We start from the raw sequence: 20450 nt of genomic DNA on the forward strand, positions 1-20450 counted from the left end.
AAAGCAATTACTACTCCAGCAGAAAAAAATATGGATGAAAGAGGGGGAGCAAGAAGGATCTGTACTGAATCCATTATCACATCCCAGTAATGCTAATCTAGATGTGAGATTAATTTGTACTTCAAACACATTAGAGCAGTAAAATGAGATTTGTCTCCAAAAACACTTAACAGACAATATCTCCATGTGATTAAAGTCACCAGCTTTGTTATAGCCTTCTTCCCTCAATACACATGTGAATCCAGCACTTCCAGTAGGTGATTTATAATATTTGAAACTGTCTAGTTAAATAAGACAGTACAAAAGGCTGCTTTATTGTAATCAATATAAACAGAATGGATTTTGATGTGAGAAATAAAATCCCACCACATCTTCAAAAGATTATCCTCTGTTCTAGGACAATTAGAAAGTACTAATGAGCACATTTCTAAAGCAAGTCCTTTAATGCTTGACAAATTCTTAAATCTTGATGGTTTTTCTTGTATCTACACCCTATTGGATTTCATAAAGGCAAATGGATTTCAGGATCAATTTTTTGCAGATCTTCACACCCATTCATTTTTCAGTCATTCTGAGAAAAACTCTCATGTCATCTGGCTAATGCTGAGAACTAGATGCTTGGGGGGTGGAGGGAGGGCGCTATGATATACAGATTACAATGGTGAAGCCTTGTTCGCTAAGTTCCTATGTAAAGACATCTGAGCCAATATTTTGTTATCTTGAAATAAACACTTCCTGCATTAAGCCAACGTCTGTCAGAGGCAATCTCAGAGTCTTATTCTAGTTTGGTTTATACTCCACTCCTTATAAATCATAAGAAATCAGGCTGCTTTTATTTATTTAAAATGCATTATAACTGTTTCTGCTACTAGAGCTAAAATGCATTTCTATATCTTTCAGCATGACTAATGTAATGTTTTTCAGGTTAGTCTTCTGGGTCTTGACTAAATTTAGAGATTATGTGCAACGTACTCTACTGGTTTGAGCTTTTGGCATTCACACTACTTTCATGTTACTTCACTACTTGTGCAATTAACTAGGTTTTCTCTGAAGTTGAGAATTTGATTTTAAATCTTAACCTTTAAAAACAAATATCCTCTTAGAATTATCTGTATATTTAGCTCCAGCTTATACACTCTGCTGTACTTTACATTCTTTAAACTTCCTTTGTCTCTTTTGTTTGCATTTTCCAAGAACAAGGCTTTGCCATGTTTTTTTCCTGACTGGAACACTTTACCCCAGACACAGTATGCAGCACACTCTTCAGGTAGTTTTAAAATACAGTTAAGCATTTATTTTTATACTTCACTTTTGTCATTTTACTTTTCTTTATGATTAACTGGCTGCTGTGCAGTATGAAGTGTGTTTAGTGCTATGCAAATGTATATTAATACATGATACTGAAGAAAAGATGAAGAGGAAGAAAAAAGACAACAACAGAAGGGGACAACATGCATTTTGATGGTACATTTTTAATCCAGATTGTCCAATCGAATGGATGTCCTGTCCAAATAAAATCCAATTATGCCTGGCTGCAAAGTTAAAAGACACAGAGAGGACAGAGACAACAAGAACTGCAGCTGGGGGGAAGGAGGAGTGTTATTCAACTCTTCCAAAGTATTTTGTTTAAAAACAATTATTAGTTATAATATCAACTGTCAGTCAGTATTTGACAGAGTGAGAGAATTTTATTGTTCTTTCCTTTTTTAAAGCCTGAAATGTATCCTAAGAACCAAAAGCAGCAGATATATGCAAAGGGTAGGCACCAAGAAGAAGGGTTCCTATCCAATGAAAGAGTTGCGGAGATCCTTTAGACAGCACCTAGCATAACATGGCCTTGCGCCTGCCTGGGGACTCTGGATACTCCCAAAACATAAATAACAGTCTTGAAAATATTCCACTGGACAACATTCTAACAAAAAGAGGCAAACGGTCAGTGTCACTAAAATTGTTTATTCTCTTTGTAGCTTTCACATACAGTTAGGTGGGACCGAACTGCTTATTTTGCCTTTAATGTGACCCACAAAGGGAAAAGGTTAGTTTGCACCCTTTTTGGTGTTTATGCTGTATAAAGTGGCATGAAACTTACTTTAGTTTGTTTTTTAAAAAACAGAGGGCAGCTTGTTTTTTGCCTTCGAAATACTAGAAACATAGTCTTGCTTTATCGTTTTTTGTAGAGATGGAGAGACATTCTTGGAAGACGCGAAGATAAGAATTAGACACTTTGAGGACTGAATTTAGGAACTGGTGGCACTAATTCTTCAACAAAAAGACACTCCCTAAGTATTTGAGTTAAATACGTTTTAAAAATTAAACTAGTAACAAACGTAGTCTCATCTCAATTAATCAATTTTCATTTGCATGATGTATTGCCAGACACCTACTAGTTCTCTAATCAGCAGACCAAATTCTGGAATGCTTTAAAACAGTGGTAGTCAATAAGCAGACCAGGGGCCAAATCCAGACTGCCAACTGCTTTTGAACGGACTTCAAAATCTTTTTATTTATTATTACTTTTGTATTATTTTCTCTGGAGTCTGGACTTTGACTATACCTTGACCAAGAAATTTAGACCTTGACAAAAAATAATTGATTACTCATGCTTTAAGATACCACAGATGCTTCTGCAAAAGAGGCACATCAATTTCACTTTACTCCAGGGACCAACCAGCCCCAGGACTGAGGAGGAAAAAGTGTGGGAATTGCATAGCTTAATCCCACTTTTGCCCCCTAACTCCTGAGATACACCAAGCACAGGCTCTGGGTCAACATTTCAAACAATTAAGAAGTTTGATTTTTCTGCAACTTGAATGTGGATTCATCAAAATTACTGTCTGGTTTTTTGTTGTTGTTTTTTTTACTGAAGAAGAGTTCTATGGAGCTCAAAAGCTTGTCTCTTTCACCAACAGAAGTTGGTCCCATAAAATATATCACCTCACCCACTTCGTCTTTTCTATTATTAGATTTTACTAATAAACATGGACAACTGCAAGAAAGGAAAATAATCTTATGCAATAATGTGCCCATTTATGAACCCCAGAAGTATCATTTCTCAACAGCAACCAAAGAAAAACAACAATGAAACAGTCACTTCGCAGTAACTGAACAAGCTTTTTCTGGAGTTATGGTAACTTCCTGGACCATAATGTTTGACCACAGATGGTTCCCAAAAACAGCCCAAGGATTGTAACTTGGCAATGTTTCCTTCCCATTTAGAGTAGTAATTGGATTTTTAATCTGGCAACAATGACCCCCAACATCTCTTTCAGGAGGAAGGAATTCTCTTACAGAATTGTTTTTACCTAACTTGTTTAATCAAGGTTGCTGCAATTCTTGAAATACAGGCAAACAATACAATTGTAGTGTTCAATTTAAGAACATAAGATGCAAGACCTATTTCTCAAGATTCATAGTAAATCAATATTTGGTTTCAGCACTACACAGCTAATTTACACCAATTGTATCTACTTCTGAAAGCTATATGTAGGACATGATTTTCCTTTTACATTTCATTTTTCAGTCCCACCAGTACTACGTTACATTCCATGTTCTATCACGCCTTAACAAAAGTGATTTTACTACATCGCTCCATCATCTGTCTAAACTTAATCAAGCACAACATTGCCTTCTGAAACTATATGCTATTCTCACATCCCCAAGGGACAGGCTTTATGGTAGCCACTTTGGAAGAAAAATAGCAGCTAAGCACCGTCAATTTATTAAAATTTACAACTGGATAGTTAACAGCACAATGTGAAGTGGCTCCCTGTCACACTGCTGGCAGAAGAACTTAAGTGTTCCTTTAATATTTACCCATCTCACTCTGCCAAGATTTAGGGACTATTCTTTATAGATAAATATGTTCTGATAAACATCAGAGTTCAGTGGAATTACACCAGAGATGAATTTGGCCCACTAGGTTTTAAATTAAGCCTTGTCAAAGTGTGTGACAGGCACAGAATGTGGAGCTTAATCTCATTCACCTCTGAGGAAAAAGAAAGGGAAGTAGAAACAGGAATCAAGACACTGAAAAGCAGGGACTAGAGGAAGAAGAGGAAAGAATAACTGGAAAGGATTGTCCAGAACACCTGCATTTTACACATCAATCTCTGCTTAATTTAAACTACCTGCCTACCCTTGTTCCAGAATTTTTTTAATTTTATTTTATTTTAATTTTTGTAAAATGTTTCTCTCTCTAGCTTTGCCAGTCCCTTTCCTGTCTCTTCCATTCATTCCTTTGCTTTTGGCCTCTAATTTTGTGGGAAGCCACAAGAAAGAGAAAGTATCCATTCATGTGGAAGGAAAATTCTCAGAGCACTCTCTCCCCTCCCAACGGGTATACAAGCAGCTCCCATGTCTTCCTGTCTCTTCTGCTCAGCACACATTTCTCCAGTTGACCAAGGAGTGTTCCCATTATAATACTCTGCTCACTGAAATTAGGAAAAGAAAGCAGTGTTCTAATCAGCATATTTTAGCAGGCAAGGAGTCCACCACACTTAACGCAAGCCACTGCAGCAAAAGCACATAGATGGAACATGAATGCTAGAAACATTGCGAGATGGGGCAGAGGGCGCACAGCTGGTTGCATACAGCTGCAGGCTAGGAGTGGATCATGGGTTTGAGATTCCCTTGTCCTATTTTATTTTAAAAGAGTTTACAGTAATTACAGGTATGGCCACATCAGAGCTTGCACACTGCTATTTCCCCTTTATGAGACAACTAAAGCAGATAGGATATCATTCCTGGACTGAACAGCCATCCTCACATGCAATGTCACCTGAAGATCATTTAATTTTTCTGTCTATAGTTAGGGAGAATTCATTCATTAGTCTATACAGGTGAGAAATAGCAATTTAAAAACAAGAAGTTTTTCCCTCTTTTTAATCTCAGTTATATAAAAAAATTAATCGCACTGTTAAACAATAGAATACCATTTATTTAAATATTTTTTGATGTTTTCTACATTTTCACATACATTGATTTCATTTACAACACAATACGAAGTGTACAGTGCTCACTTTATGTTTATTTTTCATTAAAAGTATTTGCACTGTAAAAAAAAAAGAAATAGTATTTTTCAATTCACCTAATACTAGTAGTGTAGTGCAACCACTTTATCATGAAAGTTGAATTTACAAATATAGAATTATGTACGTAAGAACATAAGAACGGCCATACCAGGTCAGACCAAAGGTCCATCTAGCTCATTATCCTGTCTTTCAACAGTGGTCGATGCCAGGTGCCCCAGAGGGAATGAACAGAACACATAATCATCAAGTGATCCATTCCCTGTCTTCTAGTCAAAGCTTCTGTCAAACAGAGGCTAGGGACACCTAGCCCATCCTGGCTCGTAGCCATTGATGGACCTATCCTCCATGAATTTATCTAGCTCTTTTTTGAACCCTGTTATAGTCTTGGCCTTGATAACATCCTCTGGCAAAAAGTTCCACAAGTTGACTGTGTTGGGTAAAGAAATACTGCTTGTAACCCCTGCTCCTTTTCTTGAACAGGAGCCGAGAAGGAGGCTGGTTGCTGCGACCTGAAACGCTTCCTGAGAGCAGCCGGGCAGTAGATGCCCCAGGGATCTGAGGGTGGCCCTGGAGTCCTTCAGACCATGGAGCTTTGTGTCCATTTGCTCTGAGAAGAGGGAGCTACCTTCAAATTGCTGAACTGACTGTTGGACCTCCGGTGATAGTCCCGAGGATTGAAGCCAGGAGCATTGCCTCATGACCATTGTGAAATCCATCGTTCTGGTTGCCGCATCAGCTGCATCCAGGGCCACTTGGAGCGAGGCTCTGGCGATAGTGTTCCCCTCCTCTAACAGGGTGGAAAACTCTTGTCTCGAGTCCTGAGGCAGTAAGTCCTTAAGCTTGCCCACAGAGTCCCACATACTGTAATCAAACCTCCCAAGCAGGGCTTATTGGTTGGAAATATGAAACTGTAACCCATCCAGCAAATACATTTTTCTGCCGCACAGGTCTAGCTTCTTTAAGTCCTTCTGCATAGGGATAGCGACTGACTGGCCTTGCCTGTCCCTCTTATTGGCCACTGTGATCACAGGAGACCCAGGAGAAGGGTGAGAATACGAGTATTTGTATCCCTGGGCTTGCACTTAGTTTTTATTCTCTACCCTCTGAAGTGGGAGGGAGAGAAAATGGAGTCTACCATAGGGACCTGACCGGACCCATAACAGCCTTGTTAAAGGATAGGGCAACCTTGGATGGGGCTGATGCAGCCAAAAAGTCAATGAGGCTTTTAGCTGACTCCTTGAGTACTTCCACCTCCAGCCCCAGGTTAGCAGCCACCCTTTTTAGAAGCTATTTATGGGCTCTAAAGTCAGCTTGTGGCACCAAGTCACTCATCTGGGGAGGAAAATGAAGAGACTGTAACCAGTTGGGGGGCTTCCTCCACTTCTTCAGCCTTGATTATGTCCTCCAGGCCCCAAATCTTGTGTGTCAGTACTGTGCTTGGTGCCAGAGTCCAGATTGGGTGCCAAATGGTGTGGTGGAAAGGCCCTCCTCTTGGACACCACCAAGTAGGAACAATTGGATGGTGGTCCCAGTACCAAGGGAAAGCCCCACGGATTCCGGAACGGCCACTGGACCTGCATAAGCCACTGTCCTCCAGACCAGGTGTCAGCAAGTGGACCCACACTGGAATCTGGTGGAATGTAGGATGGGTAGCAGCAGTGGCTCTTTGGCTGGGTACAGGGCTCGACCAACTCCGAAAAAGAGTCCTCCTAAGGTACCATGGTGGAGCAGTACAGCTTCGACCAGTGGATGCCAAGGGTCCGGAAAAACAGTGCCAATTGGGAAGAACTTGTCAATGACAGGAGGGCTGGTTTTCCTCTGGTTGGTACCGAGGTCCCCAGTGCCAGGTAAGAGCTCAGAGCCCCATGCTCCCTTCTGCTCATCACACTCATTGGAGACTATGGTTGTCCCATCAAGGCTCGCAGTACCAGGAGTGACAGTAGGTTCCTAACTGCTGCAAAGGCCTCCAGGGTGGAAGGCAACGCAATCCTGTTGGCGCCATGATGACTCCCCGGAATTGGCGGGTGGTCCCGCACCAGTTTCAATGGCACCTGTGAGCAGGGCAGAATTGACAGTACTGCTAGGGTAGCGGGAGCGGATGAGTGACACGACACGGGTTGCACACTGCTGCACTCCCTTTATTTGTCCTTTCTCAGTACTGGGGAATGTCCCCTCGTGGACCGTTGCTTCCTACTTTTTTTCTCAGCACCAGAGACGGAGAACTGTAGCCAAGAAACATGACAACGGAGGGGTGCTTCGCACCGAAGCTGAGGTGCTCAGTGCTGAATCCAAATTGCTTGGCTCCGATGCCAGTCTAAGAGCAGCTTCCATTATAACAGCCCTTAGTCTAGTCTCCCTGTCTTTCTTTGTATGAGGCTTGACGTCCTGACAGATTTGACAATGCTCTCATACATGAGCCTCTCCCAGACACTTCAGACAACTGGAGTGTGGGTAGCTCACCTGCATAGGCTTCCTGCAGGAGGCACAGGGTTTGAAACCTGGGACATACTTGACCCAAGGGGCAAAGGGAGCCCCTCTATGCTAAGCGAGGGGGTCTAACTATCTACACTAATGCTATTTATACTATTACTAAAACAGACTAAAACTAAGCTGAAAAATGCCTCACCGAAGCAAGAGGAGTTGTTCCAGCATGACACACTTCGGAGAAGTAGAAAGCAATACACCATTTCAAACTTCTACGTAGCTGTCCTCTGATTTTTCAGACACATGCCAGCTTCCATAATACTACATATTATAAAGTCATAACCTTATAAAAATTCTGGAACTATCAAAAAAAATCAAACGAACTTGCTTCATTCCTGTAATTCCAAAAACTCACCAACTTCCAAAAGCCTCAACAGTATTTATCTTTTGTATAAAATCTCTTCACAAAATAATTAAAAATGAATCAAAAATGAGAAGAGAATATTTTTGCATGTTTACAAATTGACGTACTAATTTACTTTTGATATTTAAAAGGGTTCTTTAAGATAAATATATGCATCTCTGCAGCTTAAGTATCATCTAAAGTATGAAATGTGTGGCCAGTATCTGTTCCAGATCCATATTAGTAATTTTTCACTTGTCATGTTTTAATTAACTACCTATTAAAACAAACAATCACTACCTTTCAGCTATCTTTTAATATGGTTGTCTTCAGTAGCACTAGTATAATCAGCAGACATAAGAGAACCGAAGATTATTAACTAATTTCAACCTCTAGGCATCAGTTTTATGAAGCAAAATATATGCGACTCACTGCGGGACATTTCTCTCTCATTAAAGTGGCAAGTGGGATTGCTTATATAGTGACCACCATTAAAGGTAAGCAAATTAAAAAGCTATCTTTGTATCATGGTGGCAGCACATTATGCTGTTAGGTGTGAGAAACAGCTTCTGTTGCAGACTTGGGATTTCTGGCACTGAGCACGTAGATCTGAAGTGACATGAATAGAAGTGATGCATCCTGTATGGCTAAGAGGAAGAATGAAAGCCATTCTAACTACACAGCAATCCAAGAGATTGTGGAGGGCATTGAGGACTGTTAATTATGTCTTTCTGGCAACAAATAAGCCAATCATGCTGGTAGACACTAGCTACTCAGATGTAGGAGAAAAGACAGAAAACCGTATATTTATCAAAAAATACCCCTTTTACCAGCTTCTACTTTTTTATATAAAGATGCATATACTTAAAATAACCTCTACTATTTAATGGAGAGTTGCTAATATGATAAAATTTCTTCCCCAAGTCATAGAATCGGCCACTTGCATTTTATCGCTTCACACAGGAGTTGAAAAGAATTTAGGTCAAATATCTGGTTCAGCATAAGGTTTTTGTTGGAAAACTGAAGTCACTGGTTTAAACACATCTGTAGCAAATAATCAGACCAATAAGATATTTGTGTTTTAACACTTATTTATATCACCCGTAAGTGTAGCAGGAGCTGACCAAAAACCATATGTATGCCTAATTAAACAACAGCACTATCATCCTTCCTCACCAGCAGTGTCCCCTCCTACCATGTTATGTTCTCAGTAGATCTCTATATCATTAAGAATGGTGCTGTTTCAGCAGGGAACTGGTCTTGTAGTTTCTGTTTAGCTCCTGGTACTCTTGAGCGTGATATTAAATAAGTGAGGCTTGTTAAAACAAATCTCTCAAACAGTAAAAAAATAAAACATAACAGTACTGGCCAGACAAATTTCTCTGTTAAATATATATTTTTCTAAGTTTGTTGTAATGTGAAATTCCTCCTGTTAAGTAACTGTAAATGGTTACAACATTGCCCAAATTGTTCCCCAATTCATATTCAAACTTACCAATTTCTCTTCACTGAGGAAACTTCAAGCAAATTCTTCTCAACTTTAGGTAGTAAGTTAAATATATTTTTTAAAGTCAATTTTAATTCCTTTTTTGGATGTTATTTTCAGTTGGAAATTAATGTAAAATAAGTCAACTACTGACTAAACTAATTAAAAGAGGACAGCGGTCAAGGCTGATGGGCCTAACATTAGACCTGCCAGCTTTGTTTTGGTTTATATAGATGCTTATGGTTTATACTGATGTGATGCTACACTATCCCCCTACTCTGCCTTGCCTGCTCCATTTTCATGAATGGAATAAAGGTGTTGTTCCACATGTGTGTGACTAGACTAGTAATCACAAAGAAAGCCAGCACTCTAGTTTAATTGATGGTGGGGCCACACATGAGAAAGTGAAATTTTATCTGAATTACATTCTTCATTTTGTGAGCTAGGATTTAAGAGGAATGACATAGAAGACATCTTTCAGACCAGGGAAATTGAAGCATCTTCACAGTTTATCTTTAACGCCTTTATAAAAGAAAAAACTGTGGATTAATATGATCTTCACAATGAAAATCATAGAATCATAGAAGATTAGGGTTGGAAAAGACCTTAGGAGGTCATCTAGTCCAATCCTCTGCTCAAAGCAGGGCCCAACCCCATCTAAATCATCCCAGCCAGGGCTTTGTTAAGCCAGGACTTAAAAACCTCTAAGGATGGAGATTCCACCACCTTCCTAAGTAACCCATTCCAGTGCCTCACCACCCTCCTAGTGAAATAGTTTTTCCTAATATCCAACCTAGACCTCCCCCACTCCAACTTGAGACCATTGCTCCTTGTTCTGTCATCTGCCACCACTCAGAGCCACCTAGCTCCATCCTCTTTGGAACCCCTCTTCAGGTAGCTCAAGACTGCTATCAAATCCCCCCTCACTCTTTCTCTTCTGCAGACTAAATAAGCCAAGTTCCCTCAGTCTCTCCTCATAAGTCATGTGCCCCAGCCCCCTAACCACTTTCATTGCCCTCCGCTGGACTCTCTCCAATTTGTCCACATCCTTTCTGTAGTGGAGGGCCCCAAAACTGGATGCAATACTCCAGATGTGGCCTCACCAGTGCCGAACAGAGGGGAATAATCATGTCCCTCAATCTGCTGCCAGTGCTACTGGTGCCAGACTCCGGGGCCTCTCCATCACCCCCAGCCCTCCTTTGGTACACAAGTATGGCACCATGGAGCTCCCAGTGGAAAAGAATGTCCTCTCCAACTGCCCAGCTGCAGTCTTTCGCTTTTTTTTCTTTTTAAATTAAGGAAGATACTTATTTCCCTTTGTTTTTTAAAATAAAATAATTTTTTTTCTTTTCTTTTCTCTCCACTAGTCTTGTTTGAAACTGCGGACACTTTGCCTCATTGAAGTCCTCTGAAATAACTTTAAAAGAATTAGGTTATGGCGGGGTGAAGAGGGGAGTTAATTTGCATTAATTGCGAAAGTGTATTTTTTAACCACCTCTTAATTATGAGGTCTTTGAATTAGTACTCATTGTTTGTTGAGAAGCCTCTTTGTGAAGCTACTGTGGTTGCTAGCTCCTGGTTTGCTGTTTTTGTCTTAATCAGTGCTAAGAATAAAAGATTAAATCACTTACTGATATGATTCTCTCTGTTACTAAGAGGATATTTTGCCCCATCTTCATAGTTACTAGTACGGTTTCAGTGCACATTAACTTATTTATTTAAAACAGTTCTATTAGACATCTGTAATATTGTTCATCTCCCTTGACTTTGAGGAGACACTAAACTCACTCTTACATTTCAAACATAGGCAACAAGAAAAAGTAAAACATCTTTAGAAACATTGCTAACACAAGAAGTTTCAGTGACTCCAAGAGGATCTCAGCTTCTTGCCTCTTTCAATACCTGTCAGATGTTTGTCTAACCGGTTCTTTAAAATGTCCACCGACAGAGATTCAACAAGCTTCCTAGGTAACCCATTACTAGGGTGTGAGCTTGATTTAATGTTTCATCCAAAGTATGTTACTTTTAAACAAAGGAATAGTCCTCTAATATTATACTGCAGTGTCAACAGTTAGTATACAGCCTAATTCATCCTGTACAACTTGAATGTAACACCTCCTGGAACAAAACCAAAAAATACTAACCATACTGCTCCTAAATATTACAGGACTTTTCACGGATGATGGTAAATATCATACATGCTGCAATATACCAATAGTAGACAAAAGGGTAAGCTAACAATGAAATGTCAGCCTTAATGGAGACCTGCAAAAGAAATCAAAGAAATGAGCCCTACACAGAATTACATACTGAATGGCTACAAAAAAACAGGCTGTGGTTGATATCTGACACAGACTTTGTGTGGGGGTGTGTGTGTGTACATTCTTTACAGATTGTGTAAGGTCTACAGGTCAATTCCAAGTTCATTGCTGCCATCCCAAAGTGCATCATTCAGGGACAGTCTACAGACACTGAATAATTCCACAGGCATTCTGAGTTGAGCCATAAGGGATCTGGGTCTTATAAGATGGGGATGAGGGAACCTGTAAAAATAGGATGCCATTTTAAAAAGTACCTTTATTATTTGATGTAGTAAATTTTTAAAATTATAAATGGCAAATAAAAATTTTAATTTATAAATGGAAAGTGAAAGTCACCTGATACGCAAAACACTGTCCGGTGAATACTGAGGCATTGATACTGAACACAAATCCAGCTAACAAACTTGGCAGGATCTATAAAGAATTTTTACAAGTTACCATAGACCTACATATTAATTTGCTGAATGTCTCTTAACCTGGTTAGTGGAAGTATTTAGCAGGTATCTTTTTCCTCAGCTCAATTTTCATATTTCCATTGCAGACCAGCTCTAACATTGACGTTTCTGAGTCAAACGCTTACCAGTTTACTAGTTTTCCTTATTATAATTAGCTGACTCATCTGCGTTTGGACAAATATTTTCATTATGTAAGTTATTTCTGTTGAATTTCTAGGACAACACATAATACAGAATATTTAAGAATAAAATAATAATTTTACAAACGCAAAGAGAAAAGTATTTCTATTCCTCAATGCTTTGTATGTAAAAGATATTTATTGATACACTACGATTCTCAGATACGTTAAAATAATAGTACAATACCAACTAAATGAAAAAACCATGATCTGTTATTCTGAGCAGTGTTTTAAAAGTAACTCAACAAACATAGGCCAAGCAGCTAGCATATTACAGAAAATAACTGGTTTGCAAAAGCTCTAAACAATCAGAATACAAGCATCAAATATTGTTGATGAATTTGCTGTCAGGAACAGGTTTGCAATTGCAAGTTCACATGCATTCTTGTTAACTACCAGGTTTCAACTGATTGTAAATTATTGAAAATGAGTTACAAATTTATTATAAACCAAGCTCTCTTAATCTTAGGATTAAATTTTGTTAAACTATGGTCTGCCATAAATGAAATACATTGTCATTTGGAGGAGGCATATGCAAACCAATACAGCAATTTCAAAGAATCCCCCACACTAGAACTAGAATACTTCATCTCAAACCAGTCAAGAATCTTGGAATATGTTGGCATACAAAGAAAATAAAACATACATTTACTAAAAAGACAACACACGGTGAAAGATGACTAATGTAATAAAAATACATTGATTTATTTAAAACAAAGTCAGTGAAATAGCGAGACATGTATATATGTACACTTTGTTATTTAAAATAATTTACTATACAGCTAAAAAGTTATGCCCACTATTTTCCCTCTATTTTGTTTAACAGTCACCAACAATAGCTTCCCTAAATAAATATTTGTTCTTAACTCAAAAGGTGTATCACAGTGTAACATTTCTAGGAATTGCAATACAGAACAAGTATGATAATATACAGGTAGAAAAGAAGCCCTTTTATATCCACATTACACAACATGCCTGGGGCTCAGTGGCTCACGAAAGCTTATGCTCAAATAAATTTGTTAGTCTCTAAGGTGCCACAAGTACTCCTTTTCTTTTTCCAGTTGGTTTAGTTGGTGAGAAATAGTTCACTCTCCATCCTTCATTAACATGGACAAATGTACTTAACTACATTATAGTGTCTGCTGCAATACTGTAGAAGTTTCTCTAAATTATACTTGATCAGACGATGATATATGTTGCACTTACATATTTAACAATGTTTGGTAGAAAAAACAGAACCGCTCGCTAATGTGCAAATGGCAGTGACCGAAAGTATCACAGCCATTGCTACTCTAATCTTTCCCCCATAACATGATTTACACTGTAGATTTGTACTCTGCAAGTAGATTATTCAACATTTAAAGTAATAAATAAGCACACCTTTTTAAAAAATCACGTTAAAATTCTCATTTTAATCTCTAAATAAGACAAAATTGAAATGACTGGTTTAAAGCAAGCCAAAAAAGTCACATTACAGCTTTTACAAATATTTACTACTATCTGCCAGTGTACGTTTCAAAATAAATAATTTAGACACTGGCTTTTGTTCCATGCAAAACAAATTTGAATCAAAGGTATTAATAAAACTAATTGCTTTCATTTAAATACTGTAATTAATATAAACTAGAAATCCTATGCTATCACAAAGTCCCGTTTGTAATCAGTGTATATAACAGATGAAAACTGTTGTAATTCTAGCTTCAATTTTGTATTTCCACTCAGACAGATGGAACTGTTTTTATTTTATTAGATTGTTATTTTTAGAGGACTGTTCCCCACAGCAAGAGAAAATTAATGAGATTTATGTTACTTACCTGTAACCCCCTCCTTCGCAGAATACTTGAATCATCCATATTTTGAACTCTCAGAAATTCCCAGGGCTACAAATTACTTCTGACTCTCACTTGCTTCTGGCTAGTGATACCGTGTCACAAACTGGCAAAGAAGCCCATTATTTTCAATGTTTTTCTCCCAATCTCTAAAAATAAATCATGGTCTTTAATTTGCCTCTGTCATGAAGATCTGCACCCAGTGTCTCTGATCAGTTGTTCATACTTCTGTCTGCCTCCTTTCAGGCACTGTCAAGTCACATTTAAAAAGCTGCAAAGATTAGAAAAATCTGTTTCAAGTTTGAATGTGTTTTTGCCACACACATTTGTGTACAGGTAAAAATAAGTAATAATCCAAGTCCTAACAAAATGCCCAAAAAAGAAATTAATTAATTCAGATTTTTTTCCCCAGGTCTTGGCTCAACTTCAATTTACTTGATCTGTTAAAAAGGCTCAGTAAACTACAACAGCTTGCCTTCATCTAGTGTTTACAATAAGCTCACAAAATCCAGGTCACATTTCCTTTTCAAAAACACACTGTCCTACTTCACTGAAATTCACTATTCTTCACAAACTGACAATAAAGACTAGTGAATTTATTTTGCCAAACATGCAGAATTCCTTTATTCCTTTGGACAGACAAAGCAAATGTCAGATTCTTCAGATACTGTAGCACATTCTTTTGTTTCTACTATCTATGAAGTATGCTGGTCTCTTTCTCCTCAAATGCGGCAGGCACGATGCTTTCTTTCTTTGGTGTCTTACTTCAATGCTGAGATCTCACTACTCTTTTATGCACTGAAGGGTCTGGAACACGTGTTGTGAGTTCTGAACATGTAATTCATTCATTCATCTATTCAGCATTGACAGAGCTGTCATAAAAAGCCCTTCCCTTTTCGTCATCCATGTATAAGTGGCAGGTTAGAAAGAAGGCACAGTTCAACTGAGGCTTTTTCAGCCTGTTTTGTACTTCCTTTTTTCCCCCACAAACAGTCACTTTCAAGCATATAAATTCAGCAAAGCCAAAAATGCTTCTATCCTTCCATGTGCAATATTAAAATCACATTTTAAAACCAAGGCGTTAGAGTGTATTCAAGAATAAACCGTGAAAATGAGCTTACTTACTGTAAACACCACTTCAATAAAAAGTCAAAACCTAAAAGATACAGGGTTGAATATATCAAAATTTATGAACCTCTTAAAGAACCCTTGTCCTACATGTTTGTCTTTTTAAAAAAATTAACTAACCAAATATATATAGAAAAATATGAGATAGACGCAATTAAAAACAGCCCATTAATTTTTAGCAGGGGATGAAGGCAACAGATTCTGCGTCCTGATCAAAGCACAGTGAAGAACCTAGTTATAACTTTCTAATATAAATATTTCAAACAAAACCAGCAACTTCACCCTCTGAAGGATTCCACTAGTTATTTAAAAGAAAATTTCGGATTTCATAAAGAGCTGTGTATGAGAGCAGCTTTTAATCACATTGCTACACCTCCTAAAGTGTGCAAATGCAGCAACAGTGACTGTAAACTGCCTCTCACAGCTAGATGAAAAGCTCTTGTTCCCACAATTTTGACAGCTGCAACCCAAAAAAGTCTCAATAAAAGCACCCACGTTGATGGTGCTTAAAATAATGGATATTTACATGGAAATCGTTAGCCAATCTTCATGCTAAGTGACTGAGTTGCATGAGCTAACCACATAATTGTAAAGTGAACCGAGAGCAGATACAACTCAGTTTCATTCACCAGGGTTCTTCTGATCCTCTGCAGAGACAGTGTGGTCTTTCATTGTGAGGAGCTAATAAACCCTCATCTCGCCGACACCTCCTTCCATCTGCTGTTTTAAACAACTGAATTCTGAATTAGGTCTGCAGAGTCTTTGTGAGCTACCGAACAAGGCAACGAACCACACACAGGCTGAGCAGGCAGCTCATTTGCATAGAGTATACTGTACAATGTAAAAGCAGTGCACTAGTAAAGAACAACTCAGCCACCTGATTTTAAAGGAACAGTATCCTCCTCTTCAAATATACATGAATAATGTTAAACTACAGAAAAGGATAGGGAGATTTCTCAATTTTAAATTGAGTAGACACGAGAAGTAACAGTAAAATATGAACACAAACAGAGACCTATAGTTAAAGTAAACGTCACGTTTCATCCTAAATTCTACATGTGATAACACTTATTTACGATGGATTTCAGATACGACAAAATGTACTTGCTGTGTTCCTCAACCCACAAGTTTCTTGGAAAAATATTTCAAAATCTTTTTGGCCTCACCTATTAAAAAATTAGTATCAAGCAAATTCAATTTCTACTGAAAAGCAGAATCTCATTATCTTAAAATACTGTAGTATTTCCTGAGAACTTTACAATTATCTATAGCTTATTTCAAATGTCAGGAACATAGGAACAGACACACTAGATCAGATCAGTGGTCAAGCTAGTCCTCTATCCTGTCGGATAACGACCAGTACTTTGTGGAAAGGTACAAGAAACTTTAAATGGACAATTATGCAATACATTGTTTGTATAGGAAGTTTCTTTCTAATCTAGTCAGTTGGTGGTTAATTTATGCCTCTGAGCATACGGGTTTACAATTCCATTTTGTTTTTATCTGTATAGTACCTAATGTAACTCATGTTCTCATGAACTATATAAACATCTAGTTCTTTTTGAACGCTGGTACCATCTTGACCTCAATGATATTCTGTGGCAATAAGTCTACAGATCAATTATGTGTTGTGAAAAAAAAGTATTACTTTATCAGTTTTGTGCATGCTGATTTTCAATTTCATTGACTGTCCCCTGGCTCTTGCATTATGACAAAGGTAAACAGGAGTGTCTGATTTACCTTCTTCATCTCTTTCATTTTTGCATACTTCTATATCATGTCCCCATTAATTTGCCTCCTCTCAAAAACTTGAACAGGTCCAATACTTTCAATCTATCTTCATACTGAAGTCTTTCCCCACCTCTAATAGGTTTCATTGATCACGTCCAGAGACCTTCTCTTTCTCATATAACATTAATGAGACTGGGTGGCAAAAATTGAACACAGTATTCTGGGTAAGATCACACCACCAATTTGTGTAGTAGCATTCTAATTCTTGCAACACCACTTTGTATCATTCTTTATTCATCCTAATATATTTTTCTGCTGACTTTCACCAAATACTTAACAGAGGTTTTCATTGAGCTGTACACACTAATCCCCAGAACATGGAAGGAGGAGGATCTGGGGAACTACAGGCCAGTCAGCCTCACCTCAGTCCCTGGAAAAATCATGGAACAGGTCCTCAAGGAATCAATTCTGAAGCACTTAGAGGAGAGGAAAGTGATCAGAAACAGTAAGTATGGATTCACCAAGGGCAAGTCATGCCTGACTAATCTAATTGCCTTCTATGACGAGATAACTGGTTCTGTGGATGAGGGGAAAGCAGTGGACGTGTTGTTCCTTGACTTTAGCAAAGCTTTTGACTCTGTCTCCCACAGTATTCTAGCCAGCAAGTTAAAGAAGTATGGGCTGGATGAATGGACTATAAGGTGGATAGAAAGCTGGATAGATTGTCGGGCTCAACGGGTAGTGATCAATGGCTCCATGCCTAGTTGGCAGCCGGTATCAAGTGGAGTGCCCCAAGGGTCAGTCCTCGGGCCGGGTTTGTTCAGTATCTTCATAAATGATCTGGAGGATGGTGTGGATTGCACCCTCAGCAAGTTTGCAGATGACACTAAACTGGGAGGAGAGGTAGATACGCTGGAGGGTAGCAATAGGATACAGGGGGACCTAGACAAATTAGAGGAGTGGGCCAAAAGAAATCTGATGAGGTTCAACAAGGACAAGGGCAGAGTTCTGCACTTAGGACGGAAGAATCCCATGCACCGCTACAGACTAGGGACCGAATGGCTAGGCAGCAGTTCTGCAGAAAAGGACCGAGGGGTTACAGTGGATGAGAAGTTGGATATGAGTCGACAGTGTGCCCTTGTTGCCAAGAAGGCCAATGGCATTTGGGCTGCGTAAGTAGGGGCATTGCCAGCAGATCGAGGGACGTGATCGTTCCCCTCTATTCGACATTGGTGAGGCCTCATCTGGAGTACTGTGTCCAGTCTGGGGCCCCACACTACAAGGAGGATGTGGAAAAATTGGAAAACGTCCAGCGGAGAGCAACAAAAATGATTAGGGGAATGGAACACATGACTTATGAGGAGAGGCTGAGGGAACTGGGATTGTTTAGTCTGCGGAAGAGAAGAATGAGGGGGGGATTTGATAGCTGCTTTCAACTACCTGAAAGGGGGTTCCAAAGAGGATGGATCTAGACTGTTCTCAGTGGTAGCAGGATGACAGAACTGAGGAAGTAATAGTCTCAAGTTGCAGTGGGGGAGGTTTAGGTTGGATATTAGGAAAAACTTTTTCACTAGGAGGGTGGTGAAACACTGGAATGCGTTACCGAGGGAGGTGGTGGAATCTCCTTCCTTAGAAGTTTTTAAGGTCAGGCTTGACAAAGCCCTGGCTGGGATGATTTGATTGGGGATTGGTCCTGCTTTGAGCAGGGGGTTGGACTAGATGGCCTCCTGAGGTCCCTTCCAACCCTGATATTCTATGACTCTGTGATCATGACGAGACAGTTAATTTAGCACTCTGCAACAGGAATCAGGCTCTGTCGACAAGGCGAGGCAGGGTGTGGCCCCCTGCTCAGCTGCACATCCCGGCGCTACGCTCTCATGGAGCTAGGAAGAGTGTAAACAGCAGTGTGGCCACAGCAGCACAGGTAGCAGCAGCAGACGTATAGCTGAGCCATGCCAAGTACAAACCTGCCTGAAAACACTGGGTACACACTCAGCACAACTCCGCCGTGCCGCAGCAGCGCAGCTACACTACTATTTACACTTGCGCTAGTTCTCACCGAGCTATCGCAAGTATGTACACACCGGTAGGGGAATCACACCCCTACCTCGTAGTGTAGCCATAGACTTACTTCAGATTATTTCTTCTAACGTGCATCATATACCACTTGTCAATGGTGAACTTCGTCTGCCACGGTGCTGCCCATTCACTTAGATTTGTTAGGTCTCTCCCTGCAGTTCCTCAGTCTTTTCTCTTCTTGACTAACCTCAGTAAGCCATCTTCAAAATGTCCAAATCATTAATAAATATTACATACAAAAAATGTGTTAAAATAAGTTTATTAAGGCTGCAAAGTCAAGCACTCAAAAGGTAATAAATGCCAGAAGTAAGGTTACTTTGATTTCCCTAGCATCGTATAAACACATTATGGCAGAGGCAGAGATTGAATCCAAATCTCCAGGGTATCTTTCAACTGTCTTCCTAACTTAAGTGTTTGACTCTGCAACTTTAATTATGTTATTTTTATTCAGGGAGACAAAGGGGAGAGAAACGTCCTGTTTTTAAAAAAAGCAAACTAAAAAAACCCCACAAATTCCATCAAGTTGCATCATGGAGAGTTTGAGAGGAGAAGATAGAGATCCCCCTGCGAGTACTAATCTTGGGGTGAGTGATATAATAGGCATCACTGAAACTTGGAGGGGGATTTCAATTATACCCATATTGACTAGGTACACATGGCACCTCAGGACAGGATGCAGAGATAACGTTTCTTGACAGCTTAAATGACTGCTTCTTGGAGCAGCTAGGCCTGGAACCCACAAAGGAGAGGCAACTCTTGATTTAGTCCTCAGTGGAGCACAGGGTCTGGTCCAAGAGGTGAGTATAGCTGAATCACTTGGTATTAGTGACCATAATATAATTAAATTTAACATCCCTGTGGCAGGGAAAACACCATAGCAGCCCACCACATTAGCATTTAATTTCAGAAGGGGAACTATACAAAAATGAGGAAGTTAGTTAAACAGAAATTAAAAAAGATACAGTGCCAAAAGTGAAATCAGTGCTGGCTGCATAGAAACTTTTTAAATACACCATAATAGAGGCTCAACTTAAAAGTACAGCGCAAATTAAGAAACATAATATGAGAACCAAAAATGTGCCATCATGGCTAAACAACAAAGTAAAAGAAGCACTGAGAGGCAAAAAGGCATCCTTTAAAAAGTGGAAGTTAAATCTCAGTGAGGAAAATAGAAAGGAGCATAAATTCTGGCAAATGAGGTATAAAAATATAATTTGGAAGGCCAAAAAAGAATTTGAACAGCTAGCCAAAGACCCAAAAAGAATTTTTGGGGGGTTATTAAAGTACAACAGAAGCAGGAAGCCGGCTAAACAACCACTCGGGCCACTGGACGTTGGAGATGCTAAAGGAGCACTCAAGGACGATAAGGCCATTGCAGAGAAACT

The 20450-nt window shown here is 39.2% G+C and overlaps 1 protein-coding gene across 6 annotated transcripts in view; it reads right to left on the bottom strand.

Annotated features, from left to right (window-relative positions):
* Nucleotides 1–20450, bottom strand: part of MAST2 (microtubule associated serine/threonine kinase 2) — a 372012-nt gene that overhangs the window by 217321 nt on the left and 134241 nt on the right. For 2 of the 6 annotated variants that reach the window (XM_043521550.1, XM_037907066.2), the window contains exon 1: nt 14113–14398. The exons of 3 other annotated variants lie outside the window; for them this stretch is intronic. In XM_043521550.1, the coding sequence (XP_043377485.1) occupies nt 14113–14151 (39 nt within the window). In that variant the 5' untranslated portion in view covers nt 14152–14398. Of the gene's footprint in view, nt 1–14112; nt 14399–20450 lie in introns of those variants that run through there. One more of the 6 variants, XM_037907065.2, reaches the window with a different exon arrangement.

Source organism: Chelonia mydas, chromosome 8 (genome assembly GCF_015237465.2).
Source record: "Chelonia mydas isolate rCheMyd1 chromosome 8, rCheMyd1.pri.v2, whole genome shotgun sequence".
NCBI lineage: Eukaryota > Metazoa > Chordata > Testudines > Cheloniidae > Chelonia > Chelonia mydas.